The following is a 12790-nucleotide window of genomic DNA, read 5'->3' on the forward strand; positions in this document are numbered from 1 at the left end:
GTTGCTGCATTGATGCTTTTCACCATTTCCTGCTTTGCTAAGTTTAGCTTCATTGGTTTTGTGAAAAAAGTTCTTAATTTTGTGTAATCAAAATTAACCATTTCATCTACTGTGAATGTCTTTCTTAATTGGTCATGAACACTTCCTTTATCTATAAAGCTTGTATATAACTTCTTTCTGTGAGCATTTCTTTTTCATATGTTGTATTAAATTAATTTTATATCATATAAGGGAGAATTACTATGTATTCCTCTATCTGAGATCTGGATCAAAAATATCACCTAATCTCCTGCTTTTTGCATTTCCTACATTTTCAGGAGTCCCCAGCAACATCTCCCTTTATAACAGAATTTGCTTAATAAATGGAGGGGCCAAGCAAGGGTTCTTTTGCTGTATATATGCTCCCCATGACATCAGAATGATGAGGGATGTATAGTTTAATGAATGACCTCTTAATTAGCTGTTTGCCAATTTGAAATGTCATGGGATGTTCCAAGGAGGGGCTGAATAATGAACTCCTAAAACTGCTTATTAAGATGTTTGACTAAGTTTCTGGGTTGTCCTGAAAAGAAAATGCTTTTTTTTTTACTTTTATATCACTGATTATAAAACAAAAAAAATCACATGTAAGCATTCAGGTAACTGTAACTGTGATCTTAGAAAGAGTCAGACCCAGATAGTAAACTAAATGGGAAAGATATCAATTATAATAATATAATCGTAAGCATAGTACTAGAAAGAATAGATATAGTGTAGGGCATTAGGATATTATAGCTACCAATAAGTCTAAGATCTGTTATCTGCTTTGGAATATTATGTGTTCAATTTGATTGAGTCCTGATTCCTGAGAGAGGTAACAGAAACAATCATTGTGTTATAGTAATAGAAATGTGGAATGTATTACAAAGACAAGATGGTATTTGCTTTTGTGAAGGAATTCTGTTCACTGTTGGTTCCTTAGAGTAAATGGTGCCTTTGTTTTATCTTTCAGTTTACCTTTCAGAATCAGTACAGTGAGTTAAATATAATTATGTCAGTCTATTATTTGTAGTATCAATTAGAGATGATCAAAAGTTCCTGATCAGATTCATTCCCATATTTTCTGTTATTTTTACTTTCAAATGAAATGATGAATAGTGCTGATGACATACCATAAACCATAGATTCTAGAGACTGAGACATTTAACAGAGACCTTGATCTTTGCAAATCCTTCTGGTGTCCAAACAAGAAGTCTTAATTGGTGCTAAGTCACCAGGACAAGAGCAAGTGGGAGCTGCTAGTCTTAAACCTTAAAACTCTCTTGGGAAATATCTCCTAAAATTTAGTATTATATTCTGTATATCTGGTTTTATTAATTGCTTATGTTAACTGATCTTCAAAAGCTTATTAAACAGATTGTTGTGCATCTAAATGAAGTCTTTGCCACAGGCTAGGCATGGTGAGACCACCAGCTCTAATTTCCCACAACTAAAGATGCATCTTTACCTCAGATTTCTTTATTTCAGGTCATAAGAGACAACATGGAGACCTGTATCATCTCTTTATTGATTATGATGTTGCCTACTCAATAAATGAATATATTCCATAACTTGATATTTCTACCCAAAAAATCAGTCTCGAGATAATTTTAATTCTAACAGTAACTGTGACTAGTTTGAAGGAACTATGGAATTTTCTTCTGGATCCAGGAACTTCATTGCACAATCATGGGCCCATTGAATATTGTCAATATATCCAGGAATGGGCTTTCTGATAGACATCTGTTAGCATTTGGGGATCCTTGTTCTGATTGGATCTATGGGTAAGAATTATATGTCTTGTGTGTGTGCATGTGTTAAATATATCATTTTGCATGTCTGTTTTTTCTTGTGGAGGTAGCACTGAGGACCTTTAGTGTTCACTGAACTTGAGAGAGATAGAGAGAGATGGATGGAGGAACTTGCTCAAGCAGTCAGTGTGGCATAATGAAAAAGTATTAAAATGGGAGCTTGTGTTGGGCTTAAAGCCAGAAAGCAGTTACTTTTCTAGGGAAAAAAAATTCCATTTTGAGGAAGTATTTTGTACGGAAAAGTTTATTCTTTGGGGGAAATAGTGTCCCTCAGAATGGAGGCCAGATTTTTGTTGACCCTGAAACCAACAATATTTTTAATTAAGGTTCAATGGACATTTTTTCTCCTAAAAATATTTTGTCCCTTTATGTTGTCTTGTATATACATAAGTATTTATGTATGTATCTGTTTGTGAGATGAGCTCAGAAATGGAGGAAAGGGGATGAAAAATTCAGATTCCAAGCCAAAAAAAAATAACAAAAGTCAGATGTTAGTTTGAGAAGCTTTGTTTCAAGCAGTTAAGATAGGAAAGTTTTACATTAACAGTTTTTCTCTTCCACCTGCCAGACCCAGATTCTTTCCTGGAATTCTTTCCTTTCCCATAATGAAAGACTGAGGTTGGATTATTATTATTTTTTTTGTATTGCTATGAGTTTAGGCAATCAACCATTCTCCACTCAGGTGAGCTTGAATTTGAAAAACCTTGACTGTGGCCTGGGTCCAGGAAACTTGTTAAATTGATAAAATCCAGCAGCATCCTGTCAGCTTTAATATGTAGCTTGCTGGGACTTAGTTACTTGTTATTAGTTTGTAGTTATTGTTTCCATTTAACATCTTGTAGGCATTATTCACATAGTTTTCTTACATCTCTAACTTTCCTAGAATTCCATGATGTTAATAATTCTAAGTTTCTCCTTAGTCATCATATTTGTCATTTTTTAACACAATAATACTCCATGGTATTGATGTACCACAGTTTATTTCACCATTAACCATAGGGGGTATATTTAGTTTTCAATTCTATGATATCACAAAAAGAGGAGTGGTGTGACTTTTTGTGTGCATGAGGGAACTTTCATCTTATTAATAGTCTAATTGTTGTAAAACATAACTGTTTTTCTTCACTAATGGCTTATTGGTTTATGTCCTTCCCATATAGAGACCAGAATTTTATCACTAGGGGGATGTCTTTTTATATGAGTATAAATTGAATGTGAGTGAGGGAGTTGTGTAAAGGCATCAGCCTCACTCTGTCTTGCAGAGCCATCTAATTCCAGTGGCAATAAAAAAATAGTGTCTGATGATGGCACTGGATGCAGTGATGACATAAGCTTCTTCAATGGCTACCAAACTCTAAGCACTCCATGTTGCCTTCTTCTGCTGCTTTCAGGGCCATTAGAACAAAGTGTTCTCATCTGTCCCTTCCATGAGGGAAAGTCTTCCCATGCCTGGGGTAGACAATCACCTAATTCAATGACAGATTTGAGACCTGACTTTCACCCTCATCCTTGTTTGTCTACCTGCTAAGATTTATTTATGTTCTGACCACTGTACATTCTACAGAAATTTTTAAATATATATTTATTTGTGTTTGCTCTGAGAGGATCAAGCGTACAATCACAAAAAGCTCAGTACTAAAAGAATAGGAGGTAAAAATAACAACAAATAGATATTCCTAGTAGAAGAAAGTCCACAAGAAGGACCCCAATCTAAACTGAAATTGTCATTCAACAAGTTTTTATTAAACATCCACTATGAGTCAGGAATTATGCTCAGGACCAGAGATTAAAAGAAAGATAAAACAGCATTTCTTATTGAGAAGCTCATACTATAATGGAGAGATTACATGCAAACAATCATGGACAAATGAATTATCAACAGAAGAAAGATGATACCTCTAAAAGGGAGAATAAATGATTTCTATAAAAGAGATTTTTTTGTTATGTTTAACGAGAAGCTCAGGAAGTATGAAGATGTGATTGAGTCTCCCCTTGCCTATTTTTTAATTAATCAACAAAAGCTTGAACACTCCTACTTGGCACTAGGTGGAAGAACTCCACCTATTAAAGAACTCCATCTATTCAATTCAGTCAGTCAGAAACTTGTGAATCCTTTGATAAGAGTTTATACCCTCATAGGACAAGAGGTGGAACCTGAAAAAAATGCCACCCCCCAACAGTGCTAAGCAAATTTAAAGACTGCATTTGGTCCCCATAAAGTGAAGGAAGGGGCAGGAAGGGATATAAAAAGGGACTATAAAAGATGATGAACTTTCTGTCCGAGAGGTCTTTGTCCTGAATTTTCAGGTTAAAGGAGCATGGACTGGGACTGAGGCTTTTGGCCTGCTCCTGGTAAGACTACTCCTGGACCTTCTGTCTTTGGATCTTCTCCAGGTGAGAGAAAATCTGACCTTCTTTAGTTCCAGAGAGGCCTCCCTATCTAGGAGGAAGTCACATGGGTTGAAACCTTGCTTAATTCAACACCAAGTCCTCTGGCTGAGGGGTTAAGGAGCCCTGTGTGGGTTGAGCTGGAGACTAGAGCAACATTTAGGGTGATAAGCTAGACTTCTTACTCTACCTTCTCTTTCATTTCTCAACTTTCACTCTTTCCACCTCTTTATAAATAAAGATACTGAAAGTCAATTTGACTTGAGCTATATTTTTATATTGGCGACCACAGTATTATCTTAAATTTCTCATATATTTTAGCCAAACCCTTAATTAAATTCCCCTCGGAAGTCAAGAAGTAAAGATATAGCTTCTAGGCTTGAGGGACAACTAGTAAAAATATAGAGATTCCAGAGATTCAGCATCTTGTTCAAAAACCAGTAAGAAAGTCAGTTTCACTGGATTCCAGAATATATTACAGGGAGCAGTTTTTAAAGTCTGGAAATGTAGAAAGGAGCATGATTGTGAATGACTGAATGCAAACAGCTCATTTTATATCTGATTCAGAATGTAGTTATTTAATGAAAAGAGAGGGTAACACTTAGATAAGCACTTAAGGATAATAAATTTGACAAACAAGTGGAGGATAGACTAGAGTGGAGAGACAATTAAGTCAAGGAAACTAATTAGCAGTTTATGGCAATTGCCTGGGTATGAAGTGATGATGACCTACATCAGGGCCCTGGCAGTCAGAAGAGAGAAGAGAGTGTTAAAAATATGAGACAAAGGTAAATTTACAGAATTTGCCAACAAAATGGATATGAAGGACTGGATAGAAAAAGAAAGTGAACAATCAGAGATAAAACAAGTTTTAAGCCCAAGGGATACAGAAGAAGTTGTCAACATTAACCCTAATAGGTAAGTTTAAAAGAGAGAAGGGTTTTGGAAAGAAAGAGAATGATTCATTTTATATATTTTTATTTTTTACGGTTTATTTATTTTAAGTATTTTTCCACTGCTCTTCTATTCCCTTTCACTCTGTTCCTCCTCACAAATGTTTTATTTTTCATCACACCACTACCACTTCCCCTTCCCTCGAATTATCTCCTCCTTCCCTTGTCTTATTCCCTTTCTGCTTCTCTGTAGGGTAAAATGGAATTCTATACCTCAATAAGTATATTTGTTTTTCCTTCTCTGAGCCAGTTATTATGAGAAGAAAGTTTAAGCATTGCCCATCATCACCCTCATTCTTCCCTCCCCATAATAATTTTCATGTGTGTTTCTGTTATGTAATTTACCCCATTTTATATCTTCCTTCCCTTTTCTCTCAGTGCAATCCTGTTTTTCACCCCCTTGATGCATTTTAGAAATTGTATCATCATAATCAGCTTACTTCCACACCCTCTTTCTAATTATATTCCTTCAATCTGCTCTACTACTAAAAGTAATCTTTGAGAATTACAGGTATCCCCTTAATATAATATAAACAAAATATAAAATATTTTTATATTTTATATTATATATATTTATATTTATATTTTATATATATATATTTTATATTTTATATATTATATATAATATAAACATTTTGACTTTAATGAGTAACTTAACTTTCCTCTTTCTTATTTATCTTTTTAGGCTTCTCTTGGGTCTCCTGTTTGGACTTCAAATTTTTGGCTTAAGTTTGGTTTATTCCTCAGGAATTATTGGAAATCTTCTATCTTAATGAATGTCCTTTTTCTCCCTGAAAGAATACAATCAGTTTTGAAGGACAGGTGACTCTGGGTTGTAAACCTAGATCTTTCACCTTCCTGAATATCATATTACATGCCTTCTGATCCTTTAATGTAGAAGCCACTAAGTCCTGTGTGATCCTGATTATAGCTCCATGGTATTTGAATTATTTATTTCTGGCTGCCTGCAATATGTTTTCCTTGGCTTGGGGGCTCTTGAATTTAGCTATTATATTCCTGGAAGTTTTCATTTGATGATTTCTTTCTGGAGATGGTCTGTGGGTTCTTATAATTTCTATTTTATTTTCTTATTTGAGAATATCTGGGCAGCTTTCTTTGATACTTTCTTGTATTGTGATGTCCAAGATTATTGTTTTTATCATGGCTTTCAGGTAGTCAGTCCTGTAATTCTTAAATTGTCTCTCCTACATATATTTTCCAGGTCATTTTTTTCAGTGAGATACTTTCTATTTTGCTCTGTTTTATCATTCTTTTGATATTGTTTTATTGTTTCTTGATGTCCCATGAAATCAATAGTTTCTAGTAGTTGCTCAATTCTGAGTTTTAAGGCATGATTTTCTTCTCTCAGTTTTTGGGTCTCCTTTTTCATTTGACCAATTCCTTCCTGAATTGCTTTCATTTCTCTTCCCCATGATTCCTCCAACTCTCTTAATTAATTGATGGAGTTCATTTTTAGCTCTTCCATAATCTTGGCCAATACATTTTTTTTCTTCTGGACTTTGGATGTGTTTGCTATGCCTTCACTGTCCCCTTCTATGTCTGTACCTTACTCTTTTTTTCCATAAATATTCTTTATAGTTAGATGTGTTTTAGTTGTCTGTACATTTTTCCTTCCTTTTTATAGGTAGACTCTGTTCTCTGGGAGATTAAGGTACCCTCTTAAACTTTAATCCTTCCTTGATGCTACCCTTAGCTTATTTTCTGGGTCTCTGCCAATTTCAGTTCTTCCAAGATGGTATGATGTCCTGAGGGCTGGGATGTCTGAGGGCCACCTCCCACCACTGATTCAATTAACCCTTGAGATTTAAAGACTTGCTTAAGTTTGGGGTGTAAGCTTTTGTTCTCACTCAGTTCTTGATCAAGTAACGAACTGCTTAAATTCCAGGCCCAGGCTTAGGTGTAAGTTTTTTTCAACTTTCGTGTGTACTTAATCTCATCAGGTACACAATTGATTGTCCTATCCTGGGGAACCACCCTGAGCCTTACCAAAAAGTAAAAAGATTGGGACCAAATTTGGGTCTACCAATTACCCCAAACTGGGATCTATGTCCTTACCACAGACCAATCCTGGGAATCCTGGATTTGCCCTGGTCCTGACTGCTTTAGCACATATTGCTCTCAGGTTGGATTCCAGACATCAACACAAGTTTGGAATTCCAAAGAGTATGGGTTAGCTAAACCTCTATGTGCCCAGGCAGGGTCTCAGGGTCTGGATGTTGGCTTGGGCTTAGGTCCTAATATGAAACAGCAGATGTGGGAGAAGGGTGCAGGGGTGGGGGGCTTACTTTTGCTTTAATCTTCACTCCTTGCCTCCTACTGACTATGTTCCCTTATCACCCTAGTGTCCCTAATGTTCTCCACCTACTTTTAAGTCTTTCTATTCTTGAAGTTGTTTCAATCTGTCTCCTTGTTGGTTCTTTCACTCCTGTATTTATTTTGTGACATTATTTTCATATTGGTTGTAGAGGACTCACATGGTGAGCTTCTGTACTCTACTCCATCATCTTGGCTCTTCCCCAAGAAGAGAATGAGTTATTTTAGAAATGTGTTTAAGATGTCTATGAAATATATATTTTGAAATACAAGTACTTGTAATTCCAATAACAGAAGTTGAGACATGATAGGTATGGATAAATATTTTTTGAAATAATGGAGAGATGAAAATTGAATCTGTAGAAAATTTATGATTTCAGCAAGTGAGCTAGATATACAAATACACTGATTTTAGACAGTCAAGAAAAGAAAAATACAGAAAATGAACCTGGAAACCATAAATTTGCCACTCATGGTAGTGAGGTAGATTAAGATTCAAGCAAGGGATATTAAGAAGGAGCAATCAGATAGGTAGGCAGAGAAACAACAATATTGGCATAAAATCTATAGATTTAAAAGGTTCAAAACCTATAATCAACTAAGGCAATAGATTAGTCAAGACAAATAAGGACTGAGAAATGGCCATTATATTGGGGAAATGAGATCATTAGTAAATATGGAGAAAGCTGGTTTGGTCAAATGATAAACTCAGAAGTCGATCGCTGAAGAGTTAAGCAAAAATACATTGTAAGAACCTATTATGGAGAGCTTTCTCAAGCAGTTTAGCCACAGTGGCAAACCATTTGAAACTGAGGGGATGTCCATCAATTGGGGAATGACTGAATAAATTATAGTACATGTTGGTGATGGAATATTATTGTGCTATATGAAATGATGAGCCAGATGATTTCAGAAAAAGCTGGAAAGATCTTCAGGAATTGATGCAGAATGAAATAAGCAGAACTGGGAGAATTCTGCACACAGTAATAACAATATTGGACAATGCTTATCTGTTAAAACGTAACTACTCTCAGCAATGCAATAACCTCAAACAATTCTGAAAGACTTATGATGGGAAATGTCATCCAATTCCAGAGAAAGTAAATGGGAGTTGTCTTTCATATTGGTGTATTTATGGTTTTATTTGGGGGGTTTGGTTATGTATGGGTTTGCTCCTATAACAATGATGATATGGAAGTGTGTTTTGCATGACAATAAAAATAAAATTTAATTTTAAAAAGTTTAGCGACAAAATGGAGGTGAGATGTGGGAATGTATCTAATACAGATGGGTGGACTAAGTTAGAATTTTATGAGGATGTGAGAGAGAGAGGCAAATTTGTAACCTGTATAGCAAAATCCCTTTGTCAAGGAAAGATTGAAGTTAAGTGTCAATGAGGATTATAGAGGGCTTAATTTTCTGTAGAAGAAGTGATGTGATAACATCACTTATGCATATAGAGTAATTGGCAAAGAGAAGGGCCACTTGATTATATGAGACAAGAGTCAAAGAAGAGATGATTGCAGAAGGCATCTAAGCTACAGAGATCTGGAGAAGGGGAAAAGAAAGAGCTCTAAAGCATTTTGGTGATATAACATATAAGGTTCTCAGCTGAAAGCATAGAAATTTGAAAGAGGATGAAAATATTTGGAAAAGTAGAAATTCTGAATGGATAATGGGCCAAGTAGGGATGTGTAAAATGATTGCTTTGCTCTACTGAGGATTTAGTCAACATTATGAAATGTAAATTTGTAGTAGATTCAGCCATGGTTCAATCATTTTCTTCAACTTTGTTAAGTAAAACATGAATTGCTTTTAAAACTTCAGCCTTTAACTACTCTCATAATCATTTGCCTTTGATTCTATTTATGTTCATAAAGCAAAATCCTAGCTTAATAAGGTGAATGAATTTGAGCACATGAGAAGATATATGAAGGTATTTTCAAGTAGATAGAGTGAGATACCAGTTAGACTGGTGAGGAGTAAAATATTGACCTCATCAAAATGTTGATTCAAAGTGAGATTAACACAATTCAGAAAGGTTTTCTGATGTTCAAAGACATATTAAGAGGAACAATGAATTGAGATCATAAAAGTCACCAAGGAACAAATGAGCAAAGGATAAAAAACAAGGATAAAGTAGAGCTAAGTAAATTGAAAAAAGGATGTTGGCATGTAAGATAAGGGTTAAGAAAAGACTTTAGCTGCTGGGAGGTTGAAAGCCAGGAAAACAAAATAAGGATGACAGGAATGGATACTGAGAAAGAACAGGCTCAGAGGTCCTTTTGTTATTGTTGTTTTGTCAATGAGCCAAGTTCAATTTTTTGTGCCTCATTTGACGGTTTTCTTGGCAATGAAATTGTAGTGTTTTGTCATTTGCTTCTCCAGTTCATCCTTCATATGAAGAAGGAGACAAATAGGGTTAAACTATTTACTCAGGGTGAGAGATCTAGGAAGTTTCCAAGGCTGGATTTGAAGCCAACTATTACCAACTTAAAGCCTGGCAATCTATTCACTGTACCACATAGTTGTCCAGAGGTTTTCAAGAATGGAGGGGGGGGCGGGGAGAGATGGAATGACTAAATATTTTTATCTAAGAAGTCAATTTTGGATTTTTATAGTAAATCAATACCTAATATCTGAGAAATTTTATTGATCTTTATATGGGAGACCAGAAGGTCATGGGATTTCAGTGGTAAAATCTCAGTTTTTAATACGAAAATTGCTACATGTTTCTTCATAGGTATAAAGAAGGAATTAATCCAAAGTGTGGGGGAGGTGCAAAGAAGAAAAAAACTCAACATTCCAATCAGAGAACAGAAAGGGGATGGGTGAATTCCAACTGTCACTTGGTCACTACTTCTTCAGCTAAAAATGGAAGGAAGGAGGCAAATGTCCCAAGCTGGGAAGAAGCTGAATCTCTCTGGGGATCAACAGCTTTCCCTGTGAACCCCTGGACACCTCTTTTCCATTTTCCACAACAGCATGGAGTCATCTGTGAATACTGTAGACAGGAACTTTGAAAGGAAGCCATCTACAGAAAAATCTGCTGTCGAGATTTCCTTCTACATCTCTCCCTGACCTGTTCCTAGACTCCTGAATTAAAAGCTAGTTAGCTGAAGGATAGGGATAGGGATAGGGATCAACCAGAAGCTGGCCAGAAGAGGGTTTAAGGCTGAGTGCCTTAAATCCTGAGAACTTGGGGAGGCCAGTCTGCCAGAGGGGACAAGAATTAGGGTTTCCTACCCCACACTTTCCTTGCTGGACACCCCTACCTCTCCTTCCCTGTATTAACACAAATAAATTGCTTACTACTTTAGATTTAGGTCTGGCTGATTTATGACACTAGGGAAGGGGACAGAAGATTTAGGGAGAATCACATCTTTCCCCAAAAGGGGTAGGTTAGCTCAGGATCCCAGTGATCCAAACTACTTAAACCAAGGAACAACATCTGGGGTGAATCCAATTTTCTGAAGGGAAGTGACAGTGAGTATCCTTAAGGAGAACAGAAGCAGAAAAACCCATCTTGCCTCTCAACAATAGCTGGGACCAAAGGGGAGGCAGTGGATCATCTTATCAAAGCTCATCTGTCCAATTCTTGTCCTCCATGTCCCAGAACTATACTCTGATAATAGATATTCCTTCCATCAGGGGGACAAGACTCGGCCATCTATCTCCCAGAAAAGAGTGGTGAAGAAGAATCTCTTTACCCTTTCTCTGCATTTCCCTCTCTCCTTCCATTTCTCCTGTTCCCCTTCTAATCCTTCTATTACATAGGTCACATTTTATTTAACAGGAAATCCTTTTCACAAGAAAGACAAAGAATGCTGAATTATGATGAAATTCTGGGGATAGCATACTTGCAACTAACTGGACTTGGATTCCTAGGGAATTGTATCCTCCTATGCCTAAACACCATTAATTTCTTCATTGATCATAAAACAAGACCTAAAAAACTACTTATCATTCATTTGTCTTTTTCCAATGCCATGTTGCTTCTCTTTAGGGGAATACCTACTGTGACAAGGCTTTGGAGGGTCAAATGTTTCCTAAATGACCTTGGGATTGGTATAATAACATACATGCAGATAATATCCCGGAGCCTTTCTCTGGCTAGCACCTGCCTCTTGAGTGCCTTCCAGGCCATCACCATTAGTCCCAATGACTCCAGATTGGCAGAGCTCAAAATGAAAGCACCAAAGTGCATCATGCCAAACATTCTTCTTTGCTGGGTTTTCTGCCTACTATTACATATGATTATACTGCCATACCAACCTGGTAAAAAGAACACTACAGACACTAAAGATGGATGTAACACTGGAATTCGACCTCTAGATATGCATAACAAAAATCATATAAAACTTATAATCATAGCATGTATGCATCATATTTTGCTTTTGTGCCTCATGACATGTTTTAGTGTTTACATGGTCCTAATTCTACACAGGCACAAGAGACATGTTCGTCATATTCATAGTAATAGTCTCTCCATAAAAACATCACCTGAAACCAGAGCCACCCAAACAATTCTGATTTTAGTGGGAACCTTTGTTTTGTTTAATATACTCAGTCCTGTTTTTATTATACATATGCTCTATACTAAATTCACAAACAATTGGATGATACATACCTCAGGCTTTCTCTCTCTGGGATATCCAACAATCAGTCCTTTTATTTTGATCAACATTGAAAAACAGATCCCCAGGATTTGTGTTCAATAGGTTGATCAGCTACTGGTTCTCCATCATCCTAAAATACAGATCCACTGATAAAACTTCTATAGATATAAAAACTGGAAATGGTTCTGCTGGAAGGAACACTGAAGAACATCTAAGCCAATGATTTCACAGATTCCTGAAACTGAGGTCCAGGTTCAACATATCATCAAGAAATGTTTGTATTCTCAATCTCTCTCATTTCCATATTTGACAACTCCATGAAAAACTGAAAAAGATCTAAATCTTCCTTAAAAACAATCACTCTTTTATGAAAAATTTCTTATAATTATTTGATATGAATTCCTTTTATTCCCAAGATATCATAACAGTGAACCCATCTGCTGCTGTTCCCTGATCCTCTTTAGCTAGATATACTTCCCCTTATAATCCTGGTAATTTAATCTCCTGAATGAATTTTCAAATAAGGAACTCATTATGGTTCATAAAGGATAAATAGTCTCAAATTCCAGGTATTGTTCAATGATTTTTCAGTCATGAAAAGAACATATTTGGAGTTTTCTGGGCAAAGATACTGAATCCACTTCATTCTCCAAATCATTTTTCATAT

General features: G+C 36.0%; 1 protein-coding gene across 1 annotated transcript; it reads left to right on the forward strand.

Annotated features, from left to right (window-relative positions):
• Positions 1-11328: 11328 nt before the first annotated feature.
• On the forward strand, positions 11329-12225 carry monDomV1R1256 (vomeronasal 1 receptor monDomV1R1256). The gene is given in 1 exon segment (NM_001167508.1): positions 11329-12225. A coding segment is annotated over 1 exon segment (897 nt).
• The last annotated feature ends 565 nt before the right edge of the window (positions 12226-12790 follow it).

Source organism: Monodelphis domestica, chromosome 6 (genome assembly GCF_027887165.1).
Source record: "Monodelphis domestica isolate mMonDom1 chromosome 6, mMonDom1.pri, whole genome shotgun sequence".
NCBI lineage: Eukaryota > Metazoa > Chordata > Mammalia > Didelphimorphia > Didelphidae > Monodelphis > Monodelphis domestica.